Source organism: Sinocyclocheilus rhinocerous, unplaced genomic scaffold (assembly GCF_001515625.1).
Source record: "Sinocyclocheilus rhinocerous isolate Xijiao unplaced genomic scaffold, SAMN03320098_v1.1 scaffold2738, whole genome shotgun sequence".
Classification (NCBI taxonomy): domain Eukaryota; kingdom Metazoa; phylum Chordata; class Actinopteri; order Cypriniformes; family Cyprinidae; genus Sinocyclocheilus; species Sinocyclocheilus rhinocerous.
This window is the reverse complement of record NW_015639530.1, coordinates 72,932-88,426: the sequence shown is the minus strand read 5'-3', so window position 1 is coordinate 88,426 and position 15,495 is coordinate 72,932. Positions and strand designations below refer to the sequence as shown.

Genomic DNA, 15,495 nt, shown 5'->3' with positions numbered 1-15,495 from the left:
TCTCTCTCTCTCTCTCTCTCTCTCTCTCTCTCTCTCTCTCTGAATAGCTTTTTCATATCTGAAGGTTTATTGCAGATGATGGAGATATTGGTTTGGCCAAATATTGCCATATTGCATCTTACTTGTTACCTAATGCGATGAGGCACTTAATAGGATTCAGGTCGCCCTCCCTGTCTTCCTGGAGCTCTCAGAAGCAAGCTGTGTCCATACATAACTGAACCCGATACATAACTGATTACCAGCTTATGCTAGAGACACAACATCAGCATCTGTTCTTGGCAGGTAATAGCTCCCTTGTGAGGTTGCCAGGGACTTGACGTCTTCATCAACGTGTAAAAAAAACTGTAATTCTTACAGATCCCAAAAGAGTTTGAAGATGGCCTGTGCTGTGGAGAGATGAGTGAGACCTCCTGATATCAGGTGATTAGACGCCCATACAGGCATGGGGAAACTACAGAGCAAGTTTCGGCGGCGCTCGGACCTTTACAAGTGAGATATGATGAGTAATGATGTTTTGGTTGTGGTGGATTTATGATTATTGAGGCTGTATTGTTGACAGGGCCAAAGAGGGGGCGGAGCTTGCACCTGTGCACCAGGTAGTGCAGTATGAACCCGCTCACACAGATGCCATCAACTGTGTCGTCAGCCTGACCTCTGACCTGTGTGTGTCAGGAGGGCATGACCAGGTGAGCTGGAGAAGCATTGAATAGGAGGGAGGTTTGGAGATTAATTAGTGTTGGGGGTGTTGGATGTTAAAGGCAGGGCCGTTTCTAGGCATAGGCGAGCTAGGCGGTCGCCTAGGGCGCCACCAGCTGAAGAGGCGCCAATGAGCGCACGTACTGGCACTTTTAGCAGGGTTGTGATAAAGAGTGGCATCACCCTGAAATATGACTGCCGCCCCCACTGGATCCCCCAACATTATTGGGCTAGAGTACTGTCAATCTGACGATGCCTGTATGCCACTAGATCAGAGTGCTGTCAATTGCTGCCTGACTGTTGCATGCAAAGTTTGCATTTGGAGCGCTCAACAACGCCATTAGATCAGTGGGCTCTGTCAGTGCTTTGGCAAGGTAACACTTTTTTTTTGCCATGCAATAAAGCTAAGTTCAAAGGCCAATTTAAAATATTGGTACAGCAAATAAAGTGCACATATATATACAGTATATAAACAAAGTAACGAAAATTACAAAGCATATCAAATTACTAAAATGTAAACTAAAATTATGAAATGAAAAACTTAAAATATGAAAATACAGACTAATTCAATAAGTAATGTATAAATGTTAGTTGAAAAATGTCAAGTTTAAGTTGAAGTACTAAAATTAAAACAAAACTTATACACTGCTGTTCAAATGTTTGGGATCAGTAAGATTTTTAGTAGTAGTTTCTTATGCTCATCAAGGCTGCATTTATTTGATCAAAAATACAAAAAAGAATAATTTTGTGAAATGTTATCGAAATTTAAAATAAAATTTCTCTATTTTAAAATACTTTAAAATGTCATTTATTCCTGTGAAGCAAAGCTGAATGTTTAGCATCATTACGCCAGTCTTCAGTGTCACATGATCCTTCAGAAATCATTCTAATATGCTGATTTATTATCAGTGTTGAAACTGTTGTGCTGCTTAATATTTTTTTGGGACCTGTTATACTTTTTCAGGATTTTTTGATAAATCAAAAGTTCAAAAGAACAGTGTTTATTCAAAATATAAATTTTGTGTTACAATATACACTACTATTTAAAAGTTTGGGGGTCAGTAAATTTTTTCTTTCTTTTTTTTTTTTTTAAAGATATTTGTGTATTGATGACTGTTTGACTGTAGCAACCACCCAAAAACCCATAGCAACAGCACATGCTAAAACCACTCAGAACATCAATTGCATAGCAATGCTTGTGTAACATTAAGAAGCATGTAAAAATCTAGCTAATTTTGTATTTCAGATTGTTGCCACTATTGGCACAGAAATTACACATTCCACATTTAAGGCTTTAAATCAATAGGCAATGATAGTTATAATATATTTTCATTGATTGACATTATGTGCATTTGAATATGATTTGTGTCACTGTTTTTTGGTCAGGCTGTTGTTGTCTATGACTGGAGAGCTGGAAAACAGTGCAAATCATTCCAGGGCCACAGCAGAGAGATTACAAAGGTAAAGGCAAAGCTTGGATTTATTTTGGAACAATTTTCATTGGTGGAGAAAAAATGAATAAAACAAATATTTGCTTAATTATTTCGTAAACATAGAGATGCCTCAATGAATAAATGTGTTTTATGTACTGTGTCTGTGTGTATATAAATCTCTCTGGTTTCCTTTAGTTATGCTGTTTTAAAGGAAGTTCCTTGATCTTCAGTGCGTCCCGTGATAAGACGGTGCTGATGTGGGATCTGGGTCGAGATACAGAACCCGTCCAGGAGTTTTGTGGCCATGAGCTCGTAGTTAACGGGGTAGCGGTAGGCCCAGGTGAACAAACCCTCAAACAATACCATGCTATGACCACAAAATCTCAAACGCCGTCCTGTAATGTGGTTTTATTCATCTTGTAGATGGCTCAAAGCTGTGCACGGGCTCTCGTGATAACTCCATGCGCCTCTGGGACATTGAGTCCGGAGAATGTCTGCAGAAAAACACCATCTCACGTAACCTCAGTCATAAGGGTCAATTTTTCGAAATTGAGTTTTATACATCATCACATCATCTGAAAGCTGAATAAATAAGCTTTCCAGTTATGTATGGTTTGATATGACAATATTTGGCCGAGACACAACTATTTGAAAATTTGCAATCTGAGGGTGCAAAAAAATCTAAATATTGAGAAAATCGCCTTTAAAGTTGTCCAAATGAAGTTCTTAGCAATGCATATTACTAATCAAAAATTAAGTTTTAAACATAAATTCATGGAACATAATCTTTACATAATATCCTAATGATTTTTGGCATAAAAGAAAAATCTATAATTTTGACCCATACTATGTATTTTTGGCTATTGCTACAAATATACCCCAGCGACTTAAGACTGGTTTTGTGCTCCAGGGTCACATATATAGTTAGATAAAGTTAGATATATCTTTGTCGTTTCACAATAAGGTCCCATTAGTTAATGTTAGTTAATGCATTAACCAATAAATATCCCTATCATTTGTTACAGTACTTTTTTTAATCTTTGTTAAGGTTGGTTATTAAAATACAACTGTTTATTGTAAGTTCATGTCAGCTTAGGTCCATTAAATAAAATTTAAAGGAATAGTTCACCCCAAAATTATAATTTGCTGAATATGTACTCGCCTTCAATCCATCATGTTTGTTTCTTAGAACAGATTTGGAAAAATTTAACATCACTTGCTCACCAATGAATCCTCTGCAGTGAATGGGTGCCGTCAGAAAGACAATACCAATAATCAACAAGTAATCCACCACACCACTCCAGTCCATCAATTAACATCTTGTGAAATGAAAAGCTGATGTTTATATGAAAAAATCCATCCATCAGGGCGTTTTAACTTTATATCGCTGCTTCCGGCCAAAATACTCCATAATCCATAATAATGCTTCCTCCAGTAGAAAAAAGTCCATCCCCTGTTGTCCTCTCACATCTAAAAATCCACCCACATATTTGTTTAGAACTATTTTAGACTGTTTTCACTTGTAAATAGTGCTTGATCAGTGCATATTTCTCTCCTGATTCAGTCGAGACGACTTTTTCCATTGGAGAAAGCAATATTACGGATAGAGGACTCGTATTTTAGACGAAAGCAGCGATATTAAGTTAAAAACATCTTGTTTCTTTCAAACATGCAGTTTTTCATGTCACCAGATGTTAATTGATGGACTGGAGTGGTGTGGATTATTGTGATGATGTCATTATCAGCTGTTTGGACTTTCATTCTGACGGCACCCATTCACTGCAGAGGTGAACAAGTGATGCCCATTTGCTAAATGTGACCGTAAGGCATGAAAATGTTAAGATAATGCAAGCATTGTTAACATCATGATTTCTGTAAAGCTGCCTTGAAACTGCATTTTATTAAAAGTGCTATATTAATGTTTTTGATTTGTGTGTTGGTGTGTGTCTCAGGGTGTGGGATAGCCGTACCTGGCAGGTCACTAACACATTTCCGGCAAAGCAGTATATCCAGACACACTGTGACATCAGCTCCAACTGTTACCACCTGCTGTCGTCCAGCAATGGCTTTGGTGGTCAGGGTTGTGAAGCCACGGTGAGTGTGTGTACGGATACTGCCAGGACACAGTTCTCCATGTGCATGAATTCAAACGTCTGTGTGTTTATGCTTGTGTGTAGCTGTGGGACCTCAGGCAGCCCGGCTGTAAGGTGGCTGAATACAGAGGACACCTGCAGACCACGGCATGCTGCGTGTTTGTGCCTCCCCGTCCCGGATGTCCTGCCCTCGTGGCGTCATCGTCGTATGACAGCTCAGTAAAAATATGGGATCAGAACACTGCAGGTAACACACACACATACACTTGTATTATGTTTCCAAACAAACAAGTGAATTGGCCAGCTGGCTCATGGGTTAATAGGCCAGCTTCCTGTTTAAGGAAGTCAAGTCAGAAAACTTGAGATGTTTAGGTAAGAGAAAAAGAAACTTTGTGAGGAGCCAAACTCAGCTGGGGAAGCTTACTCCTCTGGCTGACATATTTTTAATTTAATATGAATTTAAATTGATCCAGTAAGCAAGTTATGTATTTATTTATGAAGGAAATTAATACTTTTCTTCAGCAATGATGCATTACATTGATCATAAATGACAGTAAAGACATACAAAAGATTTATATTTCAAATAAAAGAAATATATTATATTTATATTTCAAATAAAAATAATTCCTTTTTGGCACAAATGTTTTCAACATTGATGATAATAAGAAATGTTTGTTAAGCAGCGAATCAGCACATTAGAATGATTTCTGAAGGATCATGTGACACTGAAGACTGGAGTAATGATGCTGAAAATTCAGCTTTGTATCACAGGAATAAATTACATTTTAAAATATATTAAAACCGAAAACAGCTTATTTAAAATAACAATAATATTACACAATATTTCTGTTACTACAGTATTTTTCATTAAATAAAATCATTTAATGTGCATAAAGACTACATAATTTTTTTTCTGTGAGTAGAATTTAAAGTGTTTTTAAAATCCATTTTAGATACATACACTTAGATAACCATTATTTAAGAGCTGTGATTTACTGTGAAATTAAATACATTTTTGCCAGGTTTTGATGAAATGTGGAATTTAAATGCAAATGACACAATTCTCCTTTAAATAACAATGTCATAAGCAACACTTGACACTCTTTCACATTTTCTTTCACGCGTGTCATGCTTTCTGAAACAAACATCTTTTGCTAAACATGTCAAGCTAGTATAATCCTGGAAAAAAGAGTCACATCTGCTTAAAATATTCATGGTTTGACTCTGGTCTCCTCCATATTCTCTCTTCAGCATGTTTGTACACGTTAATGCTGGACGGTTCAGGGCCTTTGGTGTCTCTGGCTCCGTGTGACTCCAGCAGTCTCCTGTGTGCCAGTTTTAACACAGGACTGCACCAGCTGCATCTAGATCAGGGAGCAGTGCCCAGCCTCACTGAAGTGGCTCGCTTCTGACGTCCATCTGGACCGCCTGGAAAATCAAACTGATGAGTTAAAATTAACAAATGTAATAACTGGAACTCCTGGAAATGAGAATGCACACTGCATTTCCAAAGTACTATATGTGGACACCTTATACTTATCAAAAATGACAATTTGCTGAAAATGTACTCACCTAAAGCCATCCAAGATGTAAATGAGTTTGTTTCTTCATGGGAACACTAACCAGTGGATCCTCTGCAGTGAATGGGTGCCGTCAAATGAGAGCTTATAAAAACCATTCCAGACCCTCAGTTAATGTCTTGGGAAATAAAAAGCTGCGTGTTTGTTTTTATCAGATGTTTGGACGGCACCCATTCACTGCAGAGGATCCATTGCTGAGCAAGTGATGTAATTCTGAATTTCTCAAAATCTGTTATGATGAAGAAACAAACTCATCTACATCTTGGATGGCCTGAGGGGGAGTAAAGTTTCAGCAGATTTTCATTTTTGGGTGAACTATTTCTTTAACAGGTTGGCCTATTGCTAATAGGAGCATAAGTTGTCTAAATGTGTCTAAATGTTCCAACATTGTCCACATATTTTTGACCATGTAGTGTATGATCGTCTGAATACACAAACCATTAAAGGGTGTAAAAACATAATTAACTTACCTAAAGATGAGACTGAGTGGCTATGAAACTCCCTGCCTGCAGAAATGATTTACAATATGGCATTTTCCAAATATGGCTTAATTCAGGGTTAAAAATAATCGGAGATAAGATGGGTGCTGTTTTTTTTCTCTCTCTCTCCCTCTCTCTGTGTGTCTGTGTCTCTGTGTGTGTGTGTGTGTGTGTGTTACTGTGTAAACTGATATAGGCAATAAAATGCCGCTCAACTTCTGCTTGGTTGCTGAATATGCTTGAATAAGTTTTTGGAAGCCAGGAGTGTAAAGTACTGGAGTAATTGTACTTAAATATACTGTATGTTAATGTATTATTTTACAACGTTTATGCTTCATTATACTACGATTAGTCCCTACAATTTCAAAATATATATATATAAAGGCATCATGGTTTAAAACAGTTAAAAAATGATCTTAATAGTGTGTGTGTGTGTGTTATATATATATATATATATATAGGCTTGCTGAACTAACAAGCCAGTCAAATAAATTTGCTTAACTTTTATTTGAATATTTAAAACTGCCAAATCCATTTAACTCTGAAAAATAAGTGGCCACAATAACATTTAACATTGTGAAGAACTTGATTAAACCTCTTGGATTATAACCACCGTTATACCGAAGACCAAGATAAGATGTGCAAACTTGACTTTAGATAAAAAGTTTGGGCTAACTTTAATGTGTGTTGAGCATTTATCTTGAGTAATTAAAATGGAAAAACTGTGAGTAAAAAGTTAACAAAGTTTGTGCATCGAATATTAATGTTAATTTAATGGGACAATCTATTTCTTAAGCTAAAAAATAATGTTTATTTTTGGTATCTAATGCTTAACTACAATTAAATGTGGACTCCCTTTTTTTTATACATTCCCACAAATATATTTTCAGCTGGATACTTTGACTTATAATGGAGTAAAATTTAGAGGAAAAAACATACCTGTACTCTACCTTGAGTATAATTACCCTGTACTTTTTACACTCCTGTTGGAGACCTTTTATTTGCACTTTTCATTAAGTAATTGCTAATGGGTCAAAATAATTCATGCAGAAAGCACATAGATGTCAAATCTCAGTCTCTTTCTCTCCCTGCACACACACACACACACACACACACACAGACTCAGGGTTTGGCAACATGGAAAGCTGAATCATTTTTCACATAGAAGCTGATAGAGTTTACAGACACACACATAAACACATTCAAACATTTATGTAAACAGCCTGGTCTTGTGTTTCACACACGGAGAGACCCTGAGGAGAGGGAGAGGATGCTTAGAGAATTCAATACATAAACGGCAGATCTCAATATTTTCCCTGAAACAGATGATCAGACGATGGAGAAGTCCGTGAAAATCAGTCATGCAATGTGCTTTCTGTCGTTGTTTTTAATATATATATATATATATATATATTTCTTTATTATTAGGACTATAGTTCTAGAATAAAAAAGAAGATTGCAGCTTTTTTTCTGAAAATACTGTCTTGCCAACATGGCAATGTTGATTTGACACGTAATGAGAACATTTCATGTTTTGAAACTGTCAAGCAAAATATCAAGCAAATGCTGCTAGTGCTTTTCTCAGCTTTTTTTCTGAAAATACTGTCTTGCCAACATGGCAATGTTGATTTGACACGTAATGAGAACATTTCATGTTTTGAAACTGTTTTTTCACAAATATACCAACCAAAGAGTATTTGTTTGTTTTATGTCTTTCTGCATAAATATACATCGACCCCAAAAAAGTATTTGTACACTTAAGTCACACTTAAAACTGCCTGAATGTCATTGCATTGGACCACAAAATATCAAGCAAATGCTGCTAGTGCTTTTCTCAATACAAACTGCATTTTATTTTTACATTATGTATTTTAATTGTTTATGTTTTTATTTTATTTATTCATGTTTTTATTGTATGGATTTTATTTTGTTTACATTTAATGTATTATATAAAAAAAATATTGAATCATTTTATTATTTTTGCTTAGTGTCTTTGAGCTAAAGCTGGTGTTTTGGTCATTTGAATGTATGAAGCCAGTTCTCCTCACATTTACACAGGTCTAGTTAATCAGATTGACTACACTCTAAAAAAATGCTGGGTTAAATACAACCCAGTGCTGGGTGAAATAGGGACAAACCCAGCAATTGGGCTGTTTTGACCCAGCGGTTGGGTTACTACCCTGAAGGTTGGGTAAAACATTTAACCAAACCGCTGGGTCAAAACAACCCAATTGCTGGGTTTGTCCCTATTTCACCCAGCACTGGGTTCTATTTAACCCAGCATTTTTTAGAGTGTATCATCATGATATTTACCATTTGTCAACGGCTTGCTTCGATACTACATTTGGCTCTGTAATGCAATGACAAGACACACATTTTAAAGTGTTGAAATACTTTTTGCCGCAACTATATAACATCAACAGAATATTGATGAACAAACCCAGCAAGGACATACATGTATTATGTAATGTTGTTTTAATGGTACAGAAAGACGTGAAGGTTACACTGATGTGCTTATTTGACTATTATGTAAATGCTGAGGTGTTGAGTTATCAATTTGAAGGAAATGTTTATGTATTTGCACGTTGCGTAAATAAATTATTGCAGTTCAATGAATTTAACACCTTTTTTGGCTCTTTTTGCATGCAGTCACAGCAGGAAATGGAAACATCTGTGGAATAATACGTGCAGCTTGATCTTTGTTGTTTATGAATAAGAGTATGAAGAACGTTTGAACAAAACCAAAAGTTTTCCCTGTTGGCATTAGTAAAGTGTTGTTGTTTTTTTAATAACGCCTTAAAATTATAAGAACATGTTTATATTAACAGAACCACAATGTATTTATAATTTTATTTTAAGCAGAATTTCTAGATGGTAAACATAATGTTTATATATATATATATACAGGTATATGTATATTATATCAGCATGGTACTGTCACAGTAACCTGGTGAAGTAAAGATAGAAGGCTTTTGGCTCACAGTCTTCTCTTCTGCTCAGGTATGTATTCTCTATTCCCTCTTCGGTTCTCTCTCTTTCAGGTCAGGATTGTAGAGTTTACACTGCCGATCTGCCTGGCAGCTCTATTTGACTACTCACTGTGCATTTCCTCCTGCCTGCTGCTCCAGTATTCAAATGCTGCCATTCTTTACACCACAGAGGTAGAGAGAAACTAAAAAAGAAAGAAAGTGGTGGAGTGACTCTTGGTGTTTTTGTTTTTCTATGTAAAACGTGTCAGGAAAAGCGTGGTAGATGTACAAAGAGAGAGAGAGAGAGAGACAGCACTGAGAAAAGACACTAACACATCTCATTCTCTCCAAAAGGCAACAAAGACGCAAACTACAGCCTCAACGTCCAGGACACCTGCCTCATCTGACGGGGTAAGAGAAGAGACGTCTTGAGATGAGTGAGTAACTGTGGATCTATACATTATAGGATTGTATTTTTATGTCTTTATACCAAGTAGAAGTGGAAGAGTGACTTGGAACAAGAATGACTTTAATGGGATATTTTGCTTGACTTGATTATAGTCGAGCAAAATGTACAGCACAAATCCAATAGTTTATGAATCTCCAGTTGAAAACCAATGTGGTTCAATGGGATTATGCCATTAAAAGAAGAAGGCTTTTGAGACCAAGACGGGTTTGGAAATCTAAATGTGTTATGCATCTCTCAATACTTGAAAAATCGCATGTAGGTAAATGTAAGGTAATAAATTCTCAGCGTCCCATTTGCATTTTACACTGTGAAGCAACTCAAATCCATAAAAAAAATAAATAATACAATTACAGGTGTTTGTAGACTAAGAAACATTGCAGTTAAATGCTAAAGCCATTAGCGTCATTTACACGCATCTTATTTGACTATACTGCCATCATAAATGTAAACTATGATCAGTTGAGGCCAAACCAAAGGTCATCTGATGGACCTCTAATGAAGCAACCCAATCCTTTCTATCTGCATCATGGGCGTCAGTAATGGGACACCCTTCTGCTGTTTTGCATAGTTTTGGGCCGTTCTTTGATGGAAGCCTGTAAGCATTTCCAAGGCAAATCTGTTATTGCGAACAGATCTAGTGCGTGGGCAGAACGACAAACAAGTCTGTTTACTAGTCGTACTTCATTCACTGATAGCTAAGTTATAGTGAGGGGATAAGGACAGTCCATCCCGAGCAACCTGAAGTCAAGTATCTTGTTCAGAAATTTGCTCTTTGAACAAACTGGTTGAAAAAGCAAGTCTTGCAAGCCAAGCTAGTTAAAAATATTGGTGAACACCAACATCCAAGACACATGATGACCATATACAGGGCTCATAAGTCTCACAATGTTATTTTATTGTATTGTTTTGACATTTCCATTCATGCATTTAGCAGATACTTTTATCCAAAGTAGGATATGTGAAATTCGACACATAGCGAATCCAAATCCATTTTTTTCTTTTTCTTTTGATTTTACTTTTCATCCATCCATCCATTCTCCAAAATAAATGTGTTGAAGGTAGAGAAACTCCCTCAACGAATGGCCAGACCATCACAGGTTTACAGATTTATTTTATTTTATTTAGCACATGCTTTTATCCAAAGACAACAATATTCATTTTGTACAAAGCCAGGTTTTATTTTATTTTATTTTATTTTATTTACCATTTGTTAACGGCAGAGAAACACCCTCAGTAGATGGCCAGACCATCACAGGGTTTTATTTATCTTTTATATTACTTATCTTATATCTTATTTTATCTTATTTTAATTTAGAGGAACATGAGCAATTATAAGAGCCAACAATATTCTATTATGAACAAAGTCAGGTGTTTTAATTTTGTATTTTTTTTAATAAATTTAGCAGAAACTTTTAATCCAAAGCAGCTTGCAATAAAGGAACATAAGCAAAAATATCAGCCATATGTATTGTGTACTAAGCCAGGTATTTTGATTTTTTTAAATAATTTATTATGTTTATATATTATATTTATTATAAATAAATAATTTATAAATTATTTTATTTTATCCAATCCAATCCAAGGATGACTTACAATAGAGGAGCATAAGAAATCTGTCACAAAGCCAACAATATTCATTGTGTACAGTTTTTAATGCATTTTTTTTCTATTGGTGGTGGTAGAAAAAAACAGTCTAACTCATGAAACTGAACTGTTCTTGTACTTCTTCAGACTTGCCACATCGCCATGGATCTTGAAAATGCCCGTTGACTTCCCTTTCCCTCACCTCCTCCCTTTGTCATGGAGTCTGACCCGAACTCCCTCCGTGACCCCTACAAATCTGTGGATGACAACGTTGAGCCCCCCGATCTGGAATGCGCCATCTGTTTCTGCCAGTTCAACAACGTCTTCAACACCCCTAAGGTACTCCAATGCAAGCACACCTTCTGCCTGGAGTGTCTTGCGCGGATGAACGTGAAGTCCACCCAACCCGACACCATCCAGTGCCCTCTGTGCCGCGCATACACCCCGTTACCCGACTTGGGTCTTCCCAAGCTAGCAAATGACTCCACGGTGCTGTCTTACCTTCCGGCCGCCATGCAGCACGTCTACAGCATCCGCTTCAACCGCAACAAAGGCAAACTGCAGGTGAAGAGAGTGCCCAGCTCTGCCCCGGCTCTAACGCAAACCATCAGCCAGACTCTGGACGTCGGGAACCCAGCGGGCTTGGAGGGTCAGCGGGGCAGAGACGGGGGTAGAGAGAGGTCCCTACTGATGACCGTACTGCGAATGCCACTGTGCAAAGCTTTTATTATGAGCATGGTGGCAATAGTGACCGTCATTCTCACCATTGTTATCATCATCACCAACAGGAAGTAAGCCCAAATACTTTGGTTTTTACATGTACGCTAGAGCATGCGTACAGTGGCGTAACACGAACATCACGCGCAGCTTGATTTTTCCAATGTACGTACAATGTACGCACAGCTTGCACATGCGCTTTGAAATTTTTTTTTTTGCACTAAATAGGTTGTCCACAAGGTGGCGACACTGGTTCGGCCCGTTGTTTCGTAGTCGGAAAAGAAATGGAATGAGAACAGTAACAAACTACGATGACAAAAACAATATAGACTTCTGCATTGACAAGCGATTGTCTGAGGGGATTAAAATACACCAGCGACAAAAAATACAAAGACATTTTTATCTTTCAAAACGTTTGGAGAGGTAAAGCGACACTGGGATCAATATCGCGCATGCGTGCGCGCACTCTAAATGGCTTTGAAAGGCTGAGCGTTCGACTGTACAAAGTATACTTTGGGCTTTATTATTACTGGCACTGACTGCATCCGCGTAAAAAGGTCAAATGACAGCATAAAAAACAAACAAACAACATGACAAACACATTTTTTAATTTTTCCATCCTAGGCAAATCAGCCTTGTCATGAAGTCTACTGCTATATTTAACAACTGAGGAGGATAGTGGTTACAAAAAAGTACTGTAATTGTACCATGGTGTTTATGTGGTACTACTATGTTAAATGTACAACACATTATGGCACCTTGTACCTTTGTTTTGTGTTCCTTACAGACAATAATCTGGTGGTATGGGATGGTAATTCTAAACATACTATGGTACTCTTTGGTATGTTCTGGCTCTAAATTCTTCTAGGGGGCACTCATGACTGTATGGTAACTTCACAAAATGTAAGAGGACAATAGTACACTGAGTACTATATCTCCAAAATATTTATGAAATAGATTATATACAGCTGTAGATTATAAAAATTATATACAGCAGGTTGTGCAATACAATGTCTTTACCACAGTAAAGAGGGGTTGTCTTGTTTTATAAACCGGTGGTTCTCAACCTTTTTGACTCAAAAGCCTCCCATTATCCAACATGATATTCAAAGGCTCCCAATATAAGGTAAGGTATTTCAGCTGTAACTATGACCAAGCTCCCCCCTAACAGAAACTAGATTCTAGACATTTGTTAAAAAGATTATTTCAGTTTACCTCTTTATTGTATGTTTTTAGCAATTCAGCTAAGTTGAATTATTGCTGAGAACCACTGCAAATCAGGTTAGACGCCATATTGAATTTTAACAGATGAAAATGAGGCTGTGAGGGACAGAATTATAGTATAACAATGGCACGCACTGTATAAAAATCCTAGATCCTGTAATTTTCTCCAACTCACAACTTTCAAAACATAGTTTTTGTATACTAAAGGGTTATGAGTTTTGTTTTGTTGGAAAGACGTTTTTTTCAGCTGGACTGTTAAATTGTTAAACAGCAGTCCAATCCATTAAACGCACTGCAATTCTTTCCCTCACAGCCTCGTTTTCATCCGCGTTAAATTCATGTCTATTAATAGAATTAGATAGAATTCACTTTTTTGTATTTCTATGGCCTCATTGAACCGAACTCCAATACTGAATAAAATTTCTATTCAGTTAGCTTTATTTGCATGCTAAAAGACTGAGGCTTTATTGCCAACCCTTACGAAAATTAACCATGGTTTTATTATAGTAAAAATGTTGTAACCATGATTTTTTGGCGTACTGACTACCATTTTTATAACCACAGTTTTACTACAAATGCTGTGGTTAACCCATAAGGTTAGTGTAGCAAAACCATATTTGTGGTTACCATAGTTTAACTATAGAACCTAAGTAACCATGATTTTTTTTGGTATTATTATTTTATTTTTATTTTTTGTAGTAAAACCATGGTTAATTTCCGTAAGGGAAAGTATTGTTAACATTTACACACGAAGAAAACGAATATAAATAAGCTAAACAAAAATGAGAAAAATACTTTTTTTTTATTATTAGGCCTACTACATAGGATAATTATTTGTTTTATTATGCATGTTTACTACGTTGATGAATTATTTCTGTTTCTAATACCAGCACAGCTATTAAAGTCTTTTGGTCTTGTTTTACAAAGCGATTACATCGCGATAGGTGCAGATTCGTTGCCCCTCGCGTGCACCAGATGGCGTCCTCTCGCCAGAGTTCGTTCAAGGAGCTTCAGTAATGCGCTGCTGCCTACGCAATGGAAAAGTACCAGAGCTCTGACGCTTCCCCCTCCCACTCTCTTGCCTTGTATGGCTGACAAAACCAAACAATTCAATAAAAAGATGTGTGCCATCTGAAACATCAGAAATGGGGAAACTAATTTCTGTGTAACTTAAGTGACTTCAGCTAAGAGGATGTGAGGAAAAAATGAAGGAAGTAAATAATACTTTGCACTGAACTAGCTGGACTTTTTCAGGATTTTGAAATCAATACATCAGTGTGCTATAGGAAAGATCTAAAAATAGCACAGCATGAGCACAATGACTCAATAAGGTCTCATTTAACATTAGCTAATGCATTAGCATTAACGCAATATCACAATGATCCACAAGTAATCCAACCAGCTAAAATACAAATCCATAAACCATAACAATACTTCCTCCAGTGAAAAAGTCCATCCCTCGTTGTCCTCTCACATCAAAATCCACAAACACATTTGTTTAAAAGTGTTTAGGACTGTAGCCGGCGCGTGACGAGTCTTCTTCTTCTTCTTGCTTTAAAGCGGATTGCAAACTTATAAGTGCATTACCGCCACCTATCTCTCAAATGGACCATTGACACTCCTAATTGAGATTGTAGATAGAGTGTCAATGGTCCATATCATTAGGATAGATACAGAGATAGGTGGCGGTAATGCACTTATAAGTTTACGATCCGCCGTAATGCAAGAAGAAGAAGAAGACTCGTCACACGCCGGCTGAAGAAGAAGACGCAAACATGCTCAGGACAGTTCGACATTGCGGTGAATCAGAGGTAAAAAACTATATAAATACTGTTCAGTTTCTTGCACAGACTGATCGTTTCGTGTCTTTACACATCAATGTATTGTCACGAGCCGCAGGGTTTAATTTGGTTTTGTTTGTGTATGTTTTTTTTTACTCTCAAAGCTGTGATTCCCATTCACCTCCATTATATGACTGACAGACTGCAACGGTTTGAGTTAAAAATCTTCGTTTGTGTTCTACTGAAGAAACAAAGTCACCTACATCTTGGATGCCCTGGGGGTAAGCAGATAAACATCAAATTTTCATTTTTGGGTGAACTATCCCTTTAAGCCAACACAAAGACTGAGCAGACCGGATTACAGCAGTCTGTTTGTGTTACTACTCTGCTTGTGCACAGCATGTGAACTGCTTTGAATGTGTTTCTGATGTAGAAAGAGATTTCATTGAAAGAGTGTGTGTGTGTGTGTG

General features: G+C 36.9%; 2 protein-coding genes and 1 long non-coding RNA gene across 4 annotated transcripts in view; 2 read left to right on the top strand and 1 right to left on the bottom strand.

Moving 5' to 3' along the window:
* The window catches only part of LOC107751417 (WD repeat-containing protein 31-like), a 6,136-nt gene extending 458 nt beyond the window's left edge, over positions 1–5,678 (top strand). Inside the window, exons 2-11 of the mRNA XM_016567146.1 lie at positions 154–282; positions 358–489; positions 560–686; positions 2,083–2,157; positions 2,325–2,469; positions 2,553–2,663; positions 3,842–3,855; positions 4,038–4,223; positions 4,307–4,469; positions 5,474–5,678. Of these exons, the coding sequence (XP_016422632.1) occupies positions 443–489; positions 560–686; positions 2,083–2,157; positions 2,325–2,469; positions 2,553–2,663; positions 3,842–3,855; positions 4,038–4,223; positions 4,307–4,469; positions 5,474–5,634 (1,029 nt within the window). The 5' untranslated portion in view covers positions 154–282; positions 358–442 and the 3' untranslated portion in view covers positions 5,635–5,678. The remainder of the gene's footprint in view (positions 1–153; positions 283–357; positions 490–559; positions 687–2,082; positions 2,158–2,324; positions 2,470–2,552; positions 2,664–3,841; positions 3,856–4,037; positions 4,224–4,306; positions 4,470–5,473) is intronic.
* On the bottom strand, positions 1,224–13,886 carry LOC107751418 (uncharacterized). Its single transcript, XR_001641238.1, has 3 exons — positions 13,498–13,886; positions 5,419–5,423; positions 1,224–1,236 (listed from the first exon to the last, which is right to left on the bottom strand). It is a non-coding gene; the product is annotated as an uncharacterized LOC107751418 (long non-coding RNA).
* On the top strand, positions 9,214–12,406 carry LOC107751416 (RING finger protein 183). 2 transcript variants are annotated; one of them, XM_016567143.1, is made up of 2 exons: positions 9,214–9,661; positions 11,451–12,406. In XM_016567143.1, exon 2 carries the CDS (start codon positions 11,520–11,522, stop codon positions 12,096–12,098), a length of 579 nt encoding a protein of 192 aa, XP_016422629.1. In that variant the 5' UTR covers positions 9,214–9,661; positions 11,451–11,519; the 3' UTR covers positions 12,099–12,406. The 2 variants fall into 2 exon arrangements, with proteins under 2 accessions (XP_016422629.1, XP_016422630.1); XM_016567144.1 differs by having other exon boundaries at positions 9,214–9,687.
* Positions 13,887–15,495: the final 1,609 nt, after the last annotated feature.

Coding starts and splice junctions, on each gene's coding strand:
- LOC107751416 (XM_016567143.1), top strand. CDS start 11,520: ATGGAGTCTGACCCGAACTCCCTCCGTGACCCCTACAAATCTGTGGAT.